Source organism: Porites lutea, chromosome 7 (genome assembly GCF_958299795.1).
Source record: "Porites lutea chromosome 7, jaPorLute2.1, whole genome shotgun sequence".
Classification (NCBI taxonomy): Eukaryota; Metazoa; Cnidaria; class Anthozoa; order Scleractinia; family Poritidae; genus Porites; species Porites lutea.
This window is the reverse complement of record NC_133207.1, coordinates 898,656-920,352: the sequence shown is the minus strand read 5'-3', so window position 1 is coordinate 920,352 and position 21,697 is coordinate 898,656. Positions and strand designations below refer to the sequence as shown.

Sequence of the window (21,697 nt, the reverse complement as noted above, 5' to 3'; positions counted from 1 at the left end):
ACAAAGATTTTTACAAAACCTCTCGAGTACACACGAAGCGATTTGTCGCTGCGACATGTCGCCTCACCGTGTTGCTGCAACTAGTCGCCCGACCTGTACACATGGAGTGATCTGTCGCCGCGACGTGTTGCTGCAATTACCTGTCGCCTAGTGTGTAACGACGTTACTGAGGGAGTAATAACGACTCGAGGTAATCGGATGAAATTCAGGCTAGCTCAATGCTAGCCTGTGTACAGACATCCCTCCTCCCTCAGAAAAAATCGGGGGAAGATTTTTTCTGAGGGGAGGGGGGGGGACGTCTGTACACAGGTTAGCTCAATGCGTGCTGTTTTTCGTTTTTAACTTTTATTGCGGTTTCGCGGTTTTCGTCAGTTTCTATTGCTGTAAATTTGAGTTTTTAATTTCAAGTGTTCCTAAAGAGGTCGACGGGGACGCCACCCTCCCCCCGCCCCTTGCTTTACCTAACGCCTGGCTGGTCCACCGCTAATTGCAAAAACTCAAAAAGAAAGTTTCCGAAGTTGCATTCTATTCCATCCGATTTTTTAAGTTGTAACTGGAAACCGGATGGATTTTGGCCATTGTTCAATTGTTTTCAACATATATATTGTCCTATTGTTCAATTGTTTTCAACATATATCTATTGTCATATTAAAGCTCCTGCTGATGGCTGAATCGCTCAACCAGGTCAATCGTGCGCTTTCTCATTCCTTGTCTCAAATGGTCGGTTTGAGTTTCTCTGTCGGCAACAGCCGATCTTTGGAGGGTTCTCAATAAAGGACAGAATCAGTATATCCACCGAACCTTAATTTGCTAAATTACGACAGAGACCAGTGTTTATGCATACTCATCCAAAGTTTTCTTTCCTGTTTTTTTGTCTGCGTGAACTTCGGAACTGCCCCGCCCCCACTCCCGCCCTCCATCTTGATTGACAAAGTACGTGCCCCTGCGATACGTATTGTGGTTGAAATTGTGGTATTTTTACTTTCCCAGGTAGAGGACGGTCACGTCTTAATTTGAACTCGCATAACAAGCGTTTTTCGTAGTGCATGGTTGTAAAATTAGCTAGATTCGTCCAAAATCTTGTGAAAATCGTTGTCTTTGCAGCGTTTCTGATCCGCTGATCATCGTTACTGCATACTCAGTTCCTCGTTGTGACAGGCGCAAGGCAAAATAAGAATCCTTGGGGAGTTTCGTTCTGCCTCATTCGACGGAGATATTTCACAGGACTTGACCTGCAGTTGACGACTGGTAGGTGAATATTTCTTTTGCTTTTGCAAATTACTGTAGAAGGACCGTTTGATCGCAATGTGCAGCAAATCTATCCCTGTTAGACTTACTCAGTAATATGTAAAGTTTATGTTTTGAAGGCACAATATTAACGCACCACAAAATCACTTACCACGTTCGCTGCGGGATCTCGCTGTTGTGAGCTTTTATGCTTTCTATTTTTGAGCGTGTACTCGAAAATCTGCGCGTCAAGTAGATTTTTTAAATATATTTTGCTATTTATTTCACTGATCCAACGTTGTGCAACGCAAGCATTTTGCAAGGTCGTAAGCCATTCCGAGGCAAGCAAGATTGATTAATCGTAAACTCACCAAGAGAAGAGAAAGGAAAGGGAAGTTTCGCTTGGTTGTTTTCGGTTTTAAGTTGTCAAGCTTAGCTGCAAATTATTTGCACTTGATCATGTTTTCCACAAGGCTAGGTACGTGGACAAGGTGCAAAACCAACTTAGTTAAGCTTCTGTTTAACAATTCAAAGGTCACGGAGGGGAAACACTTCCAAATGACCTTTTGTTGTTTTTAAAATTTCAGTTGTCCTGTCTGAGCAGAAATATGCCTATTTGCATGCTGTTGAACGTGTTGAAATACAGTATATTTTTTGTTTGTGACCCTCTCGGATTAACTTTGTAGATTACTCCATTTCATTTGGTGGGTGTGACCTATATAAAATATGTTATGTCATCGTCAGAACTCGAAAATTGTGGTGCATTTAGCAGACTTTTAATATTGGACTATTACGACCTTGACACTGATCAGATGTGATCAAAACTTCTAGAAAGCGCAATAAGAAAGCGGAAATGTTAAAGATATATTTACAAATGTATTGGTATTGTATGCAGTAAGAAGCTATAAATATAGTTGGAGCTCTCGTTCAGATATTGGACAACGTCTGTCAATAATGTCTAGATAGTGGATGCAACACCCTCTTTTGATTCAGTCTTCTTTGTTTTTTTTCATTTAAGGCTTTTTAAAGTCATGTCTAGTTTTAAACCCGGATTTGTCCTTCTAGTCCTAACTCAGGTGAGTGATTTAAATTTTGAACATGGTAACATTAAATTTTTAAAACCTATATTTTATCTAACAGTTTCACGTTTGAATAGTTTGGCAGAAGATTTATTTATAGTTGATAATACTCACTATCCTTGGAAGAGCCTTTTGAACTGTGCATGGGTAACTTTTCTCATTTAATTTTTTTTTTTCCTCAGGCTACTCTCTTGAGTGCTGGTAAGTATTTTACCATTGTCCATGTTGGTTGTTTAGTTTAGGCCATCCTCTTTTTTTTTTGTCTGTTAAGCATCATCCGACTGACTGAAATTTTTGGCATTTTCAAAAAAAAAAGCAACGACGTAGTTAAACCATTTTTCACATGAAATAATTCTTTTAATATGAAAAATGAGCATAGTAACAGCATAGAGAAACACCGGAACAAAAACAGATTGGTAAGATTGGTGAGTTTTTAGTAAATAACAGCTTCTTTGTTGAGCAAGCTCTGATATATTTTAATTCCAGTGGGCGAGTGGGGGGGGGGGGGGAGTATGATGAGCACCCTCTGGAATGGAAATTCCAGTGGGGTGGGGATCTAAAGCAAAAGTGGGGGGGAGGGGTGGGGGTATGAATATTTTCTGGAACTACACATTCTGCACATGGTCATAATACCTCAGTCACATTTCTCTTTTCTGTGTAACAAATTCCTGCTCTGAGTAGTATTTACCTTATGACTGTATTCTAATATTTTCTAGTAAAAGATGGAGTGTGTCCAAAGGCGGGACCATTTGGTGCCTGTGTGGTGACCTGCGGAGCTGATGAAAATTGTGATGGATCTAAAAAGTGCTGCAGCAACGGCTGCGGTGCTTGGTGTGTGGAGCCAAGTAAGTATCATAAACCTGCCTTTTTTGCAACATTCTGCTGATTATAATTTGTCACTAACTTATTCACATATTACATGGGACAATGCAGCAGCCTTGTTTACTAGTTTTTGTAGGCCATTAAAATTGTTCCGTTTGTTTTGTGAGGGATTACATTATTATACTGCTCTTTAGAATGCTGTTGACAGCCTGTCCTCCGCATCAGACATCTTAAATGTAACTAAAGTTTAAAAACCAGTGTTATTCTAGTTGTCCGTCATTGAATGGTGTCTTCATTAAAGATAGAAAATGACCAAGAAATAGTAGAGATAGACTCAACAAGTTTAAGGGTTGTGTCCTTTTTTGGAGGTCTTATGTTTGGACGAGGAAAACATCTTTGTTTTCTCTTGTTTCTTCAGTGTGCCCACCAGGACAGGAGCATGTGAACTGCCCCGCCCAGCTCTGTAACTATGTTGGGTGCCCTGATCAGCCTCAAGAGAGTTTAAGATGTGTAGTGGAATCCTGTGGGAAGTGTAGTGTAAAGTTTGTCAACAAAACATCTGGAGAAACAGTTGATTGTGGCCCAGGTAAATGTGTTTGAAAGTTTGTCCAAGTCCAGGCTGTGTAAGAGGCGAAAAATGTCCAGAAAGTTTTCTATGTTGAAGAATGATCATGGCTTTTAATTTTCCCTTTGTAATGCTCCTTCGAAACTTAAACCTGGTTTCTGTAAATCAACTATCAATTCTCCCTCACCCCCCTCGTCCCACCTTCTAAGAGGGGAAAACTTATTAAACCCTTTACCTCCATTCCTCAATTAAATCTTCACCATGATTAAAGCAGTCAAACTGTTTGTTAAGTTTTGATATCAGGAAAAATTGCCGCCGGCCATGCATCACATGGTGATTTCTTAATGAATTATAGACCAGAGAGGTTTCAAAGTAGAGGATCAAGGTTAATTACTGCATAAGAAGTTCAACAAGAGTTTTTAGAGAGACGTTTTCCTATTAGTATCATGAAGGTCTGACTGTGTTATTATTTTATATCTCGATCCTTTGTAGTGGAATCATTATGTAAACGGATGCTTGCTGCTACTCAGAAAAGACCTCTTCTCCTTGGTCAGTACAAGCCGTCTTGCGATGCAAATGGTCGTTTCAACAGCATTCAAAATCATGAAGGATATTACTTCTGTGTGGATGAAAGAGGAATTCCTGATTTTTCAACAAAGTCCCGAAATAACAACATAAAATGTTCAGGTAATTTTCTGATGAACTTTCTCCACAATTATGTTCTTGTACTCTGAGTACATTCCAAAGTTTTGAAAGGGATGGTCCACAAAATTAAGATGTGGCAATCGGCTGGAGGAAGGAACACAAAGTTGGAACACAGGTTTCTGTACTGTTCTGACACATCATGTACCGCATTAAACCGGGCAATATCAAAATTGAAGAAGGTACCTCTGAACTGCATTAAGTACATGTACATACAGTACAAAGTGAAAAGAAAATAGAGTGGGGGGGCTTGATGTAATAAAACTTCTACAAGTGTAAGTTACAACTCTTACTGTTGTTTTAGAGTCTTGAAAGATCGCTACACTTGTAAATTACACTTGTAACAGTTTTATTAAGTTGACCCCAGGAAAACAGACCCATTCTGCCAGCACGGGTATCTAAGCAGACTGTGAGTTGCCCTCAGGTAGCACAAGCCCTTTAATAAAACACTGTTGTAAAGTGTCTGTCCCACTTCCACCACCCCTTATTTAGAGGGGTCACTTTCACTTGTTTCAGAATTCTGGAATTATATATGGTAAATTAGCAACCTCTATTGTAATATAAAAACCTTTTTGGCAAGCGTTGTGATAGCAGTAACTTGTTTTGATCTTTTCATTTTACAAGTGTAGATTAGTATTGTAAATAAAATGCTGTTATACTAATGGGATTTTGGATCAATCATCAGAGTTAACACCCTGCCGGAAAAAGAGGCAAGAAGCCCTGAAGCTTCCAGCCATTGGCCGCTTTGTACCCGAGTGTAAAGATGATGGCTCTTTTAAGGAGAAACAATGCCATGCTTCAACTGGACAGTGCTGGTGTGTGGATAAAAATGGACATGAGTTTGAGGGAACTCGAACAAGAGGAGAGCTTGACTGCACCGCTACTGGTAGGAAGAGTGAAGATGTCTGATCCAATCTTGATATCTTGGTTTTGTTTGTCTCTTTCCATGCAGGAATTTAGCTCAAACAATTTTCCTGGGATTTGCAAACAAGGCACCCAGTCTTTGAATTTACTTCTACACCTGTAAACCTTCTGCAGGCGTGTCTGTCTTTTTAGTGATACTGAGCTGTACTAAAAAACGTTTTATGGAGAATTTTAAGGTTTATTTTGCATCACATTTCTCACTTAAACAGTCCTTGGAAAAAGCTATTTTCAGTTCATGTTAATTTCTTTCTTTCCCAATATTTTCTCCACCATTGTCTTTTTTCCTCTCTTTTTCTCCGTATGTGTGATGTAAAAGTAAAGTTTTTGTCTTGTCCTGTCTTGTCAGTTTGCCCAGCCAGCTCAAAACAGCTCCAATGTGATCCATCATTGTGCAGTACTGCTTCTTGCCCTGGCCAAAAAGATGCGAAGTGTAGAGTGAATCCATGCGGCAAATGTGAGGCAGAGTTTGTCAATCAATACGGCCAGAAGGTTAACTGTAAGTAGCCCTTAGAAACAAGTCTTCTGTCGCTTAACACCTTGACTGACTCAAATAACTATCAATAATCAAATCTGCATGTTGTTTCCAATACCAGGCTATTCTAAATGTCAACAACAGCATCTTGAAGCACTTGGTACCCATTCGCTGGATGAGAAACCTGCGCACCCTGTCGTTGGACGCTTTGTTCCACAGTGTGCTGCTGATGGCAGTTATGAGGAAGTACAGTGTTATGGTTCTACAGGATATTGCTGGTGTGTGGATTCCCAGGGTAGCCCTGTTCTTGGAACCATGGTTCGTGGGTTGCCGCATTGTAACAATTCAGCACGTGGAGGTATTCTATTGTGACCTTTCCCAAGAGTGGTGAAAAATATTATTCAAAAGATAATTTCAAAGTTATAATTTTGTAAAATGCTGAAATATTTTAACAAGGTTGAACAGACCTTTCCCGCATTCCTACAAACAAAGGCAGCAATTCAAAAGACAAATGAAATTGTCCACCCGAGCCTCGACCCCAGATTTTTATGTTTGCTTACTGGAGCGGAATGCGGGAAAGGTCTATAAGCTTTAAAAATTCTAATGACAAGTCTTGTTACTCCTCTCTTTTTTTGAAAGTCTGTGGAGGTAAGCCTATGTTCACCTGTCTGCGCAATTTCTGTGAATGGTCCAGCTGCCCTGCCCATCCTGATGCAAAATGCAGAGTTAACCCATGTGGGGGATGCAAAGTAGAGTTTGTCGATAAGGATGGCAAGGTGGTTAACTGTGAAAAAGGTAATATTGATTTATATGAAGATTATGTTATGACAAAATTGCTGTCTTATTTCCTGGGACTGGTGGAATTAACCAACAGGCTAGTGTAATATATAGATTTAGCCAAGGAAAAAAGCAAGGCTCTCATGGTAACTTACTTTCTGATGCAAAATTTTCTGAGCCTGCAATCACTTGAATACCATGACTGGTCAGCAGTGAACTTTAAAAAAAACTTCACCTCAATGAGTTGTACACCTGAGCCTGTGGTACAGTCATGTGACACTGGTCAGCAGATGCTCTATTGACAACTGTCAATTGATCATAACATTGATTTTTATTATTTGTTTATACCTTGGACTTAAAACTATTAAGTAAGACATTTCACATCCGCTAACCAGAAGGGGCGCTCATATAGATGGATGATTTTGTCAGAACCAAAATTTCTTGGATGTATCGAGAACCAAATTTTTTTACCCATGGTGCTCTGCTGCTCATGAGTGAGTTCCGCTATTATATTTTTTTTGGCAGGTAAAAATCTGTTCTCATGTTAAACCAGCTTTCAACCTTGTTTGACTCAGAGATACTTGCATGTTAAAAACTTAAATGTTGTAAAATATAATTATCTTGTTCATGGTAACACAGTGTTAGTAAGTAAAATTAAGCTTACCAGCAGCCTCCAGTTTTAATTGTCGCAGTTGAAGGGTTGTGTCAGGAATAACCCCCAAATAAAATATCTAATGGACTGCTATTAATGCATGTATTCTACGTTAATGTTATGTTATATTGTTGAAGATCTGACAAAGTGTCAGGTGGAGAATGCCAAAGCTTCAACATTGAGCAGAAGCCCTCAACTTCAACCCATCGGCAGGTTTGTGCCCAAGTGTGAGGCTGATGGTAGCTATTCACAGATTCAGTGCTGGTCTTCGACAGGATACTGTTGGTGTGTTAATAAGAGTGGAGATGAGATAGTAGGAACAAGGGTGCGAGGAAGGCCAACCTGTCGTTCTGGAAGGTCAAGTATGTATTGCAAGCTGAGTTATTTTATTTTATAGATTCTCTATTTAGTGCCCTTCTCTGATCTCCAAGAAGCTTCAAGCTTTGTACAAAGGGCCACCCCTCCCACCACCCCCTGAACGTCTCCTCCACTCCCAACCCCCTTAAAATATCCAAAATGACCACAGCTACGAAGATTTATCAATATATACTTCACAGATTGTACCATTATTTGTTAAAAGATAGCTTGCATTTCAGGAGAAAAAAATTTCCATCTTTGACTCTCGGTGAGTCCCACTCTCTTTAGCCACTGTTCTAGATAAATAATGGGTTCCACACGGTGCAAACAAAATCATTTTTACAGCTTGCCATTCGGGCAAGCTGAAGCTAGCATTTACTAGCCCAGACGTCATTTCAACCAGCCCCAAAAAATTTTTGACTAGCAGAATTGATTTCACAGTTCTTCTGTTAAAGTTAAAGCCCGATAGCAAAATCCACTAGCCTCAGGCTATCGGACACTACTTTCTTTGCACGCTGGTTCCAGCCAGCACTCAAGCCAAGTGAATCAGTGACTAGTTTTAAGCGTCAACTTAGGCAACTACTTCTGGACATCCCCTTTATGACTTATTAAATTATTTTTGGTGTTTTTAGCCTTCTGTGTGTGTGTTTTTTAAATTATTTTTGTAGCATTGACTCTGAAAAGACCTGTGGGGATGAGCCAATAAAATATTTATGTTTATGTATAAATTAATGGCTTGATTTTTGTGAAACCACTTTTCTATCCCATGGTTAATGTATGTGAGATTTTGGAGCTTTTGTGCTCCAATCAATATTGTTCCTTTCCTGTTTTAGGCTTAAATCACTACTTCTATAATTTGTTTGTTATTTACTTTGAATAATGTTAATCATTTTACTAACTTTCTACAGCTCGATCAGTTCCCATCAAGGATGGCTTCTGTCCAATCATCAAGGAACCTAGGACATCCTGTCCAAGCTCAAAATGTAATGCTGACGATGATTGTTCTGGCATGCTGAAATGTTGTGATGTTCCAGGATGTGGTAAAACCTGCCAGGAACCTTCTTTTTCAAGTAGGTTTATATCTTAGATTTCTGACTGACATTATTGTGCACCTTCTAGTTTAGCCTGTGACAACAGATTTCCTCCCTTTGCAGTTAAATTACTATGTTAGTTGCTCTACTAAATTTCCATCACTCAGTGTGAAGTGTGGTTGTCACTCACAGGGTTGCCATGGATACCTACATGTAGTGCTTAACTTGATCTAACAGGACTCAATAGCCACCTTTAAGGCACCCTCCTCTAACCTTCTCTAGTGGTAATTACTTTAACTGGATTTGACTTAATTATTTATTTGCCAGTGAAGATCAGTTTTTGTGCCCTACATGTACTAACAAAGTGACTGGACCTTTACTTGTTTGAAGCTGATGAACATATTAATTGTATGAATGTTTTCAGCCTGTATCAATGGAACAAAACCATTCTTGTTGTGTCTGCACATGTGTCAGTTTGCTCGTTGTCCAGCTTACCCACAAGCCACCTGCTTCTCAGATCCATGCAGAATGTGCAAAGTGGAGTTCCGTGATGAGCAAGGAAATGTAGTCAACTGCACCAAAGGTTTGCTATTTAAACTCTGCATCAGAAGCTGCAAATTCTTAAAATGTTTGAGTGCTGTTAGTTGTGGAACTTAAGTTGATTTATCTTTTTGTTGAAAGCATTGCATTTAATGCATGGTTATTTCTAAAAAACGAACCATTTGGTAGGTTAATAATAATTTGTTAGAGCACAGAATGGGATTTTAGTGTGCACCATTGTGGGTATACATTTATGTACTGTGCTGGATCAACACCTCCATTTTATTGAATGGCAGTAGTATTCATTGTATTATGCCTCCCAACCTTGTCTCTTTAAGCCCAAGTATCTGCATCCAAATTCTCAAGACTGATCTCTATACATTTCCTTGAAAAATTAAAATGCTTATTTTGCTTATTCATTGTTAATTGATGTTGTCAGGAGAAAGTTCATGTTGGTCACTCTTTGGCCTTTAAGGGTTATTTTGTGGATGCGGCGTGGCTAAGCAGTTAGAGGGTGGCCCCAAGTTTCAGCGCTGCTCTAACTGCTAGCTGCAGGCATTTTTTCCCCAGTAAATCCTGAGTTCAACTCCTTAGACATACCTGTGAAAAGCCAATTGGTTTGCTGTCTGTGAGTTGGGATTCTTATTTGTCATGATTATTTTTTAAATTTCCCTCTTTGTACTCCCATCAAAAGGTCTGACCCCATGCCAAGCTCGTCAGAAGTTATCAAAAGGCCTCCTTGGTGAGTTTGTTCCAAAGTGCAAGGATGATGGCAGTTATGAACCTTTACAATCACATGAGGGATATTCCTGGTGCGTTGATGAAGATGGAAAGGAAATTAATGGAACAAGGATGCGTTTCAAGCAACCAACTTGTCAACTGCAAGCTTTGAAGAGTGGTAAGCTTGTTTTGATGACCTTTAGAATTTTATGGATTTATAGTTGAAGACTGTGGGCAAAATCCATTCAACCAAAGTTTCTTGTGTGAGGGCAGAAAATTTTATTTTTTTATGTAGCCTGCAGAGAGAAAAATCATATTTTCAAGTACACCATATCGGCGTGCTTCAATCCTTCCACCATGAATACTAGCCCGTATTAAATGGCTTAAATTTATATTTAAGGACAGGGCTAACAGAGATTGGCTTGTCTGTTTTTTCTTTCAACATGCAAGGTGTATAACTCTGCTATTAACTGTTTTTTTGTCCACTTTCAGATCTAACATTGTGTCAGCTACAGAGACTCCAAAGTGGTAAATGAAATAATTATAAGGTTTTTTTGTTAATTAACTGTACAGATTCATAATAATAAAATATTATTTTAGGCATCTCACTACTTCCAGAAAGCCTCTGTTTCTATGATGTTTTCTTTCATAATCTGCAGTTAAATCTGGCTCTTGCCCAAAGCACCAGCCTCCAGCTTGTGTTATAACATGCAAAACTGATGAAGACTGTGAAGGCTCCAAAAAATGCTGCAGTAACGGTTGTGGTGCTTGGTGTGTGGAGCCAAGTAAGCCTTGATATCCACCATTTTGCTCAATCATATGTGAAAATTGTTGATAAAAATTTAAAGCACATGTACTTGTATTAGTACCAGTTAATGGCTTGCCTGGCTTTTGAAACGTTATTAAAACAGAATCCATCAGCAAATTGAGTAACTATAATTTCAGTGGACAAAAACCATGCACCAGAATAATTTTAACAATATCGCATTCTTTTTTACATTTTTTTCAAGGGCTATAGATGTAATTAGATGTCTGTAATAGCACCGAAGAAAAATTCTTCTAAGAGCTCAAGAAAATAAATGTCAAATTTCACAAAATGAAACTTTATTTTCTCGGCTCCCATGAGAAATAGTCTTTGATGTTATTACAGATAACTAATTATATCTATAGCCCTTGAAAAATGTAAAAAATGTTGCAATATTGTTAAATTATTCTGGTACAAGGTTTTTGTCCAATGAAAATTGAAATTACTCAGTTTCCTGATGGATTCCATCTTAAAAATACCCATAAAAGCCACCAGTTCACGACCAGTCTGTTGTTTGCTCCGGGACACCTCTTTAGGCTGTACACCTGGTGTTGGTCCCTTTCTCTGCTGTTTTTTCAGTTGTTTAAATGTAACTTAACTCCCTATAAGATGAACCCCCCTGTACAGGGGCGGATCTAGGGGGAGGGTGCAGGTGGTGCGCACCCCCCCCCCCCCCTGAGATGACCTGCGGTTTTCTAATACAACTGGTATTCTACCAAAAAAAAAAAACTATGTGGTTTATTGGTGTTGAAGTAGAGCAAGAGACGAGTGCACCCCCTTCTAAAAAAAATCCTGGATCCGCCCCTGCTGTAAGGCAGACAGTTGAAGTTAGGTCCCAATTAGTTTCTGTCTGTCTTAAACAGAGCTGACTGTTCTTAACCTTATGCCTTGTGATTGATAAGTGATTACTTAAAGAAATTGTGCATAAGGTGTAGGTTGAGCTGCAAGAAGGAACAAAGGAAGGAAGATCGGGGGTGGGGAAACTTCACAGCAGCTAGGTTCAATTCAAGCACAGTGTAGTAAAATGCATGATCATTACACTTTGAGTACTGATCAGTCTTCTTTGGTGCTTTTACTCATTTGCAAGTCTTGTGTTTACTTTTGTCAGGTCTTGAAATTTTTTAACTCATATTTCAGGTACACCAATGCCTGGTCAGTATATTCCACAGTGCAAGGATGATGGAAGATTTGAGGAAGTGCAGTGTCATCCCTCCACAGGATATTGTTGGTGTGTTGATACTGAAGGCTGGGAGATTGAAGGAACAAAGATCAGAGGAATGCCAAGCTGCAAGAAAAGTACTGAATAAGTTTTGTTAAATTTTATGTGCATGTATATATTCATTTTGGGTGATTATGGCGACACAGCACTGAATGGATATGTTAGAAGTTACAGCAGATATACAGTGTATTTTACAGATGAAGGTCAAATTATTATTTGCAACAAAACTGTTGCAAAAATCAACAGCAAAATGTAAATGAGATAATGGAATCTTTAAAGCATCCGTAAATAAAAAACATCTAAAAAGCAAAAAATACACTGGAGAGCAAAGTCAGAATATATAAATGGCTATAAATACTAAGTGACAATGTTGAAATAATCACCTTATATGCAAAGCCATTACATCAGCTTTATTGGTGATTTAACAAGATTAAGAATCTTGAGATTTAAAGGGTTTTCAATGATTATGCTATTCAGAGAACAGGATAGAGCATTAAAATTTGTGTTTTAACTCCATCAGCATGCCACCCTGTTATGTGCAGAATGTATTGTGAATATGGTTGGGCTAAAGGTCCCGATGGCTGCGACATCTGCAAGTGTGCTGATGCTCCAACCAAACCTGGTTTCTGTCCAGCTGTGGAATCAGGGCAGCTTGGAACTTGCGTCGAGGAATGCAGCAATGACAATGATTGCCATGGAAACAAGAAATGTTGCTCTAATGGGTGTGGTCATGTCTGCACTGCCCCAGAATACAAAGGTACCTACTTCTAATCTCATCTATTTAGTAAAGTTGTGAAGTAGAAAAAAGAGGTGCTTTAATGAAAAAAAATCGCAGGGACAATTTCCTAGTTTACGTAGTTTGTAGTGATTATGATCGTACTTCTTGAAAGTAAACAGATGCCACCTTTTTTAGTCTTATCAAAATCAGTAAAATATTATAATTTTTCATTTTTCAGCCAAGCCAGGTTATTGCCCAGCAGTTGAAACCCATCATGTTGGTATCTGCAAAAGTGAGTGCAGTTCGGATCGTGATTGCAGAGGAGATCAGAAGTGTTGTAGAAATGGCTGCAGTCGTGTCTGTAGTACACCTGCTCAGCAAGGTAAACCCATCTAACAAAAAAATAATAATGAATATTTCACTGTTTTTTTATTTCTTCAATCAGAAAAATTAAAGCTCTTGAACATGTCATGTCTGCTGTCCAACTTACACTTCTGTGTCTTTGATTTGTAAGCCTGTCCACGTGGTGCACCTTTGATGATGTGTCTGATTGATCCTTGTGAAAGAGCCAGCTGCCCTGCCAACCCTAAAGCCAGATGCCGTCCAAACTATTGTGGCCAATGTTCAGCTCAGTTCTTTGATGACAACAACAACCTTGTCAATTGTTCTGCAAGTAAGTTTTAATACAAGAGGGAGATTATCCATTGGTCATTCTTGTTCCCAGAGCTGCGATCCTTTTAATCGTTTTGGTTATGGCAACTATAGCATTTGGCTTTTTGTTCATGGTCACCTGCTCTCCATAACCTTTGCCTATTACTAGTACTACTGCTTCTAAAATGTGAGTCATTAACAAATTTTCACAGGTGTTACCCCATGTCAGAAGGAATATTTGGAAGCAACAGGTGGTCCCCCCGGAATGGTTGGTCAGTTTATCCCCCACTGTCATCGAGATGGTTCCTACTCTCCTTTGCAGTGCCATGCCTCCACTGGCTTCTGTTGGTGCTCAACCACAGATGGCAAGAAAATTCCAAAAACTGAAAGCAGGGTCCAGCCCAACTGTAAGTTTGAGCTGCAAACCTTTATCTTGGGTAATGGGGTGCTGTATGAGTTGTCAAAGACAGTGAAAAAAGAATTACCGTATTTACCCAAATAATTGCCATGGCTCATATCAAATTTTTCATGCCTCAAATGTGGTGCTTACTCAAGCTAGGGTACCACTTATTTGATGGTGGTGTTTATTTGAAAGTTGAACGTGACAAAGAATTGTATTAACTACCAATGGTATTTCTTTCCATATTAAACTAACGGAATTAATGTCTTTTGACTTTGCTTATATCAGGGAGGCAGTGCTTATTAACTATTTTCTCCCACATGCAGTGCTTAATCAGGGGTAGCACTTATTTGAGTAAATACAGTATTTCAAGATCAGGAAGTCTTACTTGAAAGGCGTAGTTTCTGAAAGTTATTGAATTTCCTTTCGAGATGTTACGGGTTTATATAAATTACTACAAATTAAAGAGATGAATTTTCACATGGAGAACATTCTCTAGTTAATCAATTTCTGTCCTCCAGATCCCATGAAAAAAATCTGTATCTTTTGAAATATAGAAAGAGCATAGTTGGTATAAAAATATATTGGGTTACATTTGCATTATATTTCTTCTTAATTTAAAGGTTCAAGATGCAAACAACAGGCCTATGAAGCAACCCACCCCCGTCGCATTGGAGCTTACGTTCCTCAGTGTAATGATGATGGTAGTTATAAACGTATGCAGTGCTGGGGTTCCACAGGACAGTGCTGGTGTGTGACAGCAGATGGAACTGAAGTACCTGGGACTAGAGTAAGAGGACAACCCAAATGCGACACCAATGAAGGTGTGTTGTAGGAGCGTAAAACTATGAGCACTGACCATGAGAGGGAGACTTTGAAAAAAGTCGTTGGTTTGTTGAGCCAAACAAAAACTCTTCTCAAGCACGTTATATACAATTTTTTCACATTTCTTTGCCTTCTCCGCACAGCTACAACCACCTCTTCTTAGCCACAATTTTGAAATTACAATTGTATGTACATGAAATCAGCATAAGAGTTACAATTCCAGATATCTGTCACGAATGTTACTTTTCCTAATATGACCTTATACAGGGAACATGAAAATGCACAGGATGTTAAGTATATGCTTGAAGAAGTTTGCCATGTACCCTTACTGTGACGTGCCGCCCTTACTAGAAGTCTGCTTTGACACTTCTGTTTCCATTTTTTGTTAATTCTCTCCCACCAAGAGAAGCTATGGCCAGAAATACATCTGAGTGTGGAACACGCCAGTTGTTACTGAAGATACTGGGGAGAAGTGCAATAAAATGCGAACAAGTTGGCTGCATCATTGCTTACCAGGATTATCATGTAGCAAATCTTACAAGTAGTTTAAGAGCAGCAGTCTTAAATGTGGCCTGAAATAGTAAATGATGACCCTTTTGTCACTTGGCCAAGCTCCTCGTTAGAAAGCAAACTGTAGGAAATTAATTCTTTTGTCATTTTTTATTATTATTTTTTTAATTATACTCTGTCTTTTAAGCTGTAGTCAGCGCCTTTAGTATTGAATCCACCTGTGACAATGGTAAGAAGTGGCAGTTATGCAAAGATGTTTGTAAGAAGGCTACCTGCACTAAAAACCCTGATGCTAAGTGTGTGTCACCCATGGGAGGCTGTGGAACAGATGCATGTCAACCTAAATTCTATGACAGCTTGGGAAAGCAGGTGCAATGTGAGTATGAAGCTTTGTTTTGCACTTTATAGTGATGAATTTTCGTGAAATAGATATGCATCTTTAAACAACCAGCCACAGAAACCGCGTGAACCGGATATTCTACCAAAAAATCTTCAAATCGATCGATCGTTCTTTGTGTCCTACAGGGTGCATTTCATGAATTATTTTGCGTCTTTGATGTTTTTTATGCATCAGGGATGCAGGACGCAGAGGTAACAAAATCACTGCTCTAACAGCACTATTGTGGGATGTTTGACTGGAGTGAATCCTAGGCTTTGCCATGGTGTTATCATTAGGGAGCAGCTGAGGTCCTCCGTGCCATCATTATTACCTTGAAAGTGTTTTACTGATCTTGCATGTAATTCTTTTTTCTGAGCCACATACACTTGCTTTTTGATGGTGCCTTATACAAGGTCCCTGCCTAACAAAAAAATGCAGTTAAATTTCTTTTCTTTGGCACGTCTCATGCAATGATAGTTAGATAACAAACTTGTATAGAGGTAGTTAAAGTTTGAGTAAGAAATGGCAGTTTTTTCCTCACAGGTATGACAGAATGCCAGCAGAAGGCATATGAAGCTACACGGAAGAGGCTCATTGGTGCGTTCATTCCCAAGTGTAATGAGGATGGAACTTATGCACGAGTGCAGTGCTGGAGATCCACTGGATATTGTTGGTGTGCGTCAGAGGATGGGACAGAGTGGCCTGGAACTAGAATTAGAGGACAACCCAAATGTGATGTCAATGATGGTACATGTTATTAATTATTTATTTTTTATACTTAGGTTCACCGAATCTTGGCAGGGTCACCACCACCACAGTGCATGGTGCCAATTACTGCGGGCCCATAATAGTCCCTCCGCCACCCTCCCCCCCCCCCCCTAGCGAGGCTAGAAGACAAAGGAAACTGAGGTTTAAAAAAATTGAACCTGACATAAAATTCGACCCATTAGTTATCTATTTCATATAAAGACAAAAAGAGATGGGAAAAGTAATTGTGAGCGCTTTCTCTTTTTTTCTGGGCTTAAAATTTTTCTCTCGTTGTGTTTAACCAAAACCCTGGAACAGGCAAGGAATTTTCTAACATGATGTTTTTTCTTCTCTGTTTTGCAGGTCCAGAGCTATTGTAAGTAGAGTTTCATAATTTTGTGGCAACTTAATGTGAAATTGCCACTCAGTGTAAGGTTTTCGTTCTCTGAAGCTCATCTGAGATCTGTTGCTTCCTTTAGGAGCATCCACGCAGGACTCACATTCAACTACAGTTTTGACTTAGTCAGGAATGTCTCACAGGCATTTGAAGAGTGAGTGTATTTACCTACTCTGTGCAAATATAGAAAATCTCTAAATGATTGTCCGCTTAGACTGCGGGCAGTCTCTTATAATTTTTCTTGGCAAAGTTACTACACGCAAAACCTAAGCACGCGAGCGGCGAAGCCGCTTTCCGCGAGAAACGAGGGCGTAATAGTAACGTCGTGGTTTGCAAACGCGCTGGATGAGATAAGAACTAGACGTAGGCGGACTGCAAGCAGTCTATTTTCCGCTTTGAATAAAAGGCTTCCTTTGCAATAAAAGAGAAATAATACAGGCCAAAGAGCGTTTTCGCAAGGTTAACTATGTGGTAGGAGTCTTAATATGCAATAGTGTTCAATTGAAAAAAGGAAAACACCTTTCCCAAAAAACAAGAAAAGAAAAAACCTGAGAAACCTGGGTGTGTTTATCAAGCCTCAAAATAGGTCGCCAAGAAGTTTAAAGACTGAGAGCTGATTTATTGAATAATGGCATACTAAATTAATACCAACAATACACATTCCTCCCCGCTCAAAAACATGTATACTAAGTGCTTGCAGAAATACACTGTGTCATGATATGCGCATTCACAGCGTACTTCAGAAATCATGCACAGCTGTGTTATAGCAAACACCAAATCAATTTCTCCCACTGCTACTTGTACACTACCTCCCAGTGTAGTATTCGATCACTCAGAAATATGTTATGTTCCTTCCACAGATCTTTGAAGAAGCAATTGATTACCATGTTTAAATTGAAGGATAATCAGTTTCAGGGACCTGAGGTGTGTCATTTTCAATCAATCAATCAATCAATCAATCAATCAATCAATCAATCGAATTTTGTTACCTGAGAGCTAATCTCTTAGGATTAGCTGGACAGCAAGACTTAACGACACGTTTTAAACTTCTAAAAAGTTGCTGTCAAGGGATGTATAAGCAGTTTTACTTCTTGTGTATGGGCTGTTATTTTCGGGTTTTACCTTACTCTATGAACAGTCTCTCTTTTTTCTTAGTCCTTCGAACGAACGCGCGAGAAACGAAAATGACCACTCGCGTGACCGTAGGTGGGCGGGAGACGGGAGAAACCTTAGTACCAATGGCTTAGCTCCCCTCACTAAAACTGAAGAAAAAGAGAGACTGCTCGCAGTCTAGTTTTACCCTAACACTAAGAATCTTTGTCTGTCAGGTGCAAGAAGGCAGCATTTTAGTAGGATTCACTGTTGTACCGACGAGTGGTGGACGAGACCTGAACGAATTTGCAGATGACATCACTGCAAAGGTGAGGGCTGTTCAACTACTGAGTATCTAGTCTTATAACAGGTGGTATCAGGTAACTGCGACGATAGCCATAGATGCACAGGGGGTGTAAAAAGAGGATAAATGAAGCAGAATGCAAAACTGTTGTACATTAGAAATTGCGTGCATCTACTGAGGTTAAGAGAGGAAGGCACGAGCAATTCTTTATTGATCTGATTCATCATGCTATGATATTTTACTGTATCCTGTAAAGCAAGTCCAAGCAAAAAGGAACGACTTTCATTTTTTGGACTTACGCACTCTTAGTTACCATCTTGATATTGATTGTGACAATGAATAGAATATTTAGTTCATACTGGAGTACAGTTTGGAGCGTTTTGTCTTCTATGTGCTTTTTCATACAAAGGAGAGCCTATTGAACATTTCAATAAAAAAATCTAAACTCATTAAACTTAAGTTTGTCTCGACGTCGTCTTGAAGCCGGTCGACTCGCTTTATGACTTTGTTGAATTTGTGCAAGCGCAGTATAATTTATCTTCTTTTCCGTTTTTGACAATGAACGTGTTTATCTATTCATGTTTTGTGCAAGAATATTGTGGTTACCGGGCGTTTTAAATGGCACTATCTGATGTCTCTCAACATTCACTCTCAAAATGGGAGGGATTTAAGTGGCTGTTTAACCAGGGATTTAATAATTTTATTTCGTTAGGCTCGCAACCACCAACTAGTGATTCACTTTAGTGGTTTGACGTTAGTGGCTGATCCTGAGGCCATGTTAGCGTCACCTATGTATCTTGAAGATCTAAGGATTGTTAATAAAGAACAACAACATGAGTCAGACAGCAGTGGATTATCAAAGACTGGTGTAGCACTCGTTGCTGTTGTTTGTACCTTAGCTGTAGTAGCCGTTGCATTAGTAGCATATGTGGTGAGTATACACTTACATTTCTTGGTGTGAAGGCGTCCTTGTGGGAACCTTGGTGTCTCAAATCGTCTTGGCTAAATAGCAAAATTTCTGGATCACAACAATTTTTCTTGTCAGAGACCACCATTTGCTTTGTCGAACGATGGAAGACTAAGGGAAAAAAGCGATGGCAAGGTTTGACGCCAGAGCTAATAACCAGTAACCGAGCATGCCTTCTCAAGCTATGTCTAGCTATGATAAAATCTTTGTTATCTCCCTTACTACTTCATTTTTGTGATTATGTTATAGGATCTGGAAAGGGATGTCCTGATCCCGCGATCCCGCAATCCCGCTCCTTTCACGGGAATCCCGCATCCCGAACTTATGTCATCGCTATCCTGAATATCGTTTTCTTTCCAAATCCCGTATCCGTGCCCAAATTTCGGCGAATCCCGCTTTGCGGGTGGCAGTCAAACCCGTACCCATTTAACGTTTCCCGAATCCCGCACTGTCTTTTGGTCAAATTCCGGGATCCTGGTTATACCCTGCATGTTAGATGTCAATTTAATTCCTTTTTTTTTGTTTTCAGTTGATTCAGAAAAAGCGAAAGAACTCCGGTGATGGGGAGAGAGTGAGTAAACATTTACTTTTTTAGTTATTGTTGTTTGGGACGGTTGGGATGATCGATGATCGAGACGATGCTGATACTATTATGGTGACCAGTCTGTCATATAGAATGGTTCCATCTGGGTGACTGCAGTCACCCTAAGCGTCCGGAAAAACTGCATCATTGCTGATTGTCTTGATCGCTGAAACACATTCTGTGATAGACTGCAAAACAGCTTGCCCGAGAAAACAGCCTACATTTGGCGACGCCACCACTTGTTTCCCCGCGAAATGACGTCTGAGAAACGAGCGCAGAAGTTCCATGCTGATGATGAGTCACCACCCAGATCTGGGTAGTGCTTCTGATTGGTCGTGCTGCGAGGGAAACTTGGTTCAACCAATCGACTACCCAGATCTGGGTAGTGACGCGTCATGGTATAAAATTTCTCAGCTAGTCGGTCCACGGATTACAAAACAAACCGTATTTTTGCGTAGGCCAAGAACGCACGAAATGTGAAACGAAAGGTATGAAGGAAAGTTGACAACCGAGAGTAAAACTGTGACAGCTTTGAAAAAAAAAAAAGAAAATGGAAAAACAAGTTACTGTTCATCCTTTGCACAACAGCCCTCACCCCTCAGTGGAGATCGGAGAAGTAGCCCTTCTTCTTCCTCTTGTCCGATTTTTTCTGAAGGGAGGGACGGCTGTACTTAGGCTAGTTACCCTTTGGCAGTCAAATTTTTGCGACGAACTGAGTCGTACTTGAGTTGAACGAGGGGATCCAGATGGTTAAATGAGAATCCGGGCTAAAAGAATAGAGCGATTTTCGTAACACCTTGAAATGAAAACGTGCGAACAAAACAGAAACAACAAACGAACGGAAATAGGGCGATTTGATTGGTTTCTCAAACGGATACAAACGCGCGTGGCATATGATTGGTTAAGCGAACGCTCGGGTAAAAAAATAATTCATGCCCAAGAACTTTCTAGAAATCAACCTATACTTTGCTTTGACTACAACACAATTGGCCAATCGAACAATGCCTTCTCCATATTAGGGTTTTCTTCGGCGGGAAAACGAAGAGGTAATGTTTTGATATTTTCATCCATTGGCTGATAAAACATCTATCTGCATAGGAAGCTAGTTAATCCTACAATGTGTAGTTTTCTGAGTGACTAACTTGTCGCTCCTTTTCCCGTAGCTGTACCTTTTGTCTTAGACCAGAGGTGCTGCTGCCGCACGCTTCTGCTGCTGCTGTCTTCTCCTTATCATCCGCTACTCATCCTTCCCTCTAGGCCGGCATTGTTTTTAAAGATGGAAATGCTGAAGTGAACGTCTCGCTCACGGAAGCCTGACAATGGACTCCACCCTTACCGGATGTGTCGTAATAATGATTTGATATTCAGTGATCTACCTTGCATCGCTCTGCTTTCACTGCAACGCAGTGGAGTTCATAGACTGGTTATGATTGCCGCTCTTTATCAAGATCAAGAACTTGCTGCAAAACTAGGATTGATCACAGCCTCCCTTTATAATGGGATGGCTTACTAAACTATGAGAATATAGTTTATATGTTAGAGACTTTTTAAGAGAATTTTATAAAATTTTGAGAATTATTTGGTTTAGCCAGATCGATATATTTTTTTAGTGAATTTGAATAATGATATTTTCACATTTTTATGATGTGGTTTGTTGTACTTATTGTTTCTGGAGGGGACAGAAAGAGAGAGGCTTCAACTTTCTTCAGCCTGCGAGCAAGCTCTCCTTTTGGGGGAGTCGTGAGAAGTCACGCGAGAGCCGCACGCGAAAGGAGACGCCAGTGCGAGAGGTCCACTCTCTCGCGCGTTCTCTCGCGGCTAACTTCGCTTGCCACTCGAAATAGAGAGCTTGCTCGCGCGCAGGCTAACTTTCTTCAAGTTAGGAGGTAGCGTAGCCGAGTGGTCAGCGCGTCGGACTCGCAATGCGGCACTCCCGGGTTCGAGTTCCGCTCTGTCCTCGGCGACACTTGCCGACCATTAAGGCTTGTTTTTTAAGATTAGCCTGTCGTCGGTTTCAATGTACCCGTCGTCTTGAGCCATTTCGAAAAGCCGAACCCCTCATTTTCAAACATTGGTCAGTCTCATGGCCTCCCACTCATCTCTTGGTGCAACTACCGGCTACAATTTTGGACAAAACTGTTTAAAGGTGGACTGAACCTATTTAATAGTGTTGGTAACCGAGTTTTTCAGCAGGAAAGATTAAACCGACCCTCTGAAAAATGTTGATCTTTA

General features: G+C 40.0%; 1 protein-coding gene across 3 annotated transcripts; it reads left to right on the top strand.

The window, feature by feature from the left end:
- Window positions 1–986: 986 nt before the first annotated feature.
- LOC140943702 (thyroglobulin-like) lies at window positions 987–21,110 on the top strand. 3 transcript variants are annotated; one of them, XM_073392813.1, is made up of 31 exons: window positions 987–1,248; window positions 2,246–2,303; window positions 2,489–2,507; window positions 3,023–3,151; window positions 3,547–3,714; window positions 4,186–4,380; window positions 5,081–5,281; window positions 5,666–5,815; window positions 5,913–6,149; window positions 6,431–6,586; window positions 7,358–7,582; window positions 8,486–8,647; window positions 9,033–9,191; window positions 9,843–10,046; window positions 10,361–10,396; window positions 10,528–10,653; window positions 11,811–11,969; window positions 12,413–12,649; window positions 12,849–12,992; window positions 13,125–13,283; window positions 13,474–13,668; window positions 14,285–14,485; window positions 15,184–15,372; window positions 15,919–16,122; window positions 16,486–16,498; window positions 16,602–16,673; window positions 17,380–17,443; window positions 17,848–17,940; window positions 18,628–18,846; window positions 19,412–19,453; window positions 20,723–21,110. In XM_073392813.1, exons 2-31 carry the CDS (start codon window positions 2,259–2,261, stop codon window positions 20,780–20,782), a joined length of 4,263 nt encoding a protein of 1,420 aa, XP_073248914.1. In that variant the 5' UTR covers window positions 987–1,248; window positions 2,246–2,258; the 3' UTR covers window positions 20,783–21,110. The 3 variants fall into 3 exon arrangements, with proteins under 3 accessions (XP_073248914.1, XP_073248915.1, XP_073248916.1); XM_073392814.1 differs by having other exon boundaries at window positions 20,629–21,110; XM_073392815.1 differs by lacking the exon at window positions 10,528–10,653.
- The last annotated feature ends 587 nt before the right edge of the window (window positions 21,111–21,697 follow it).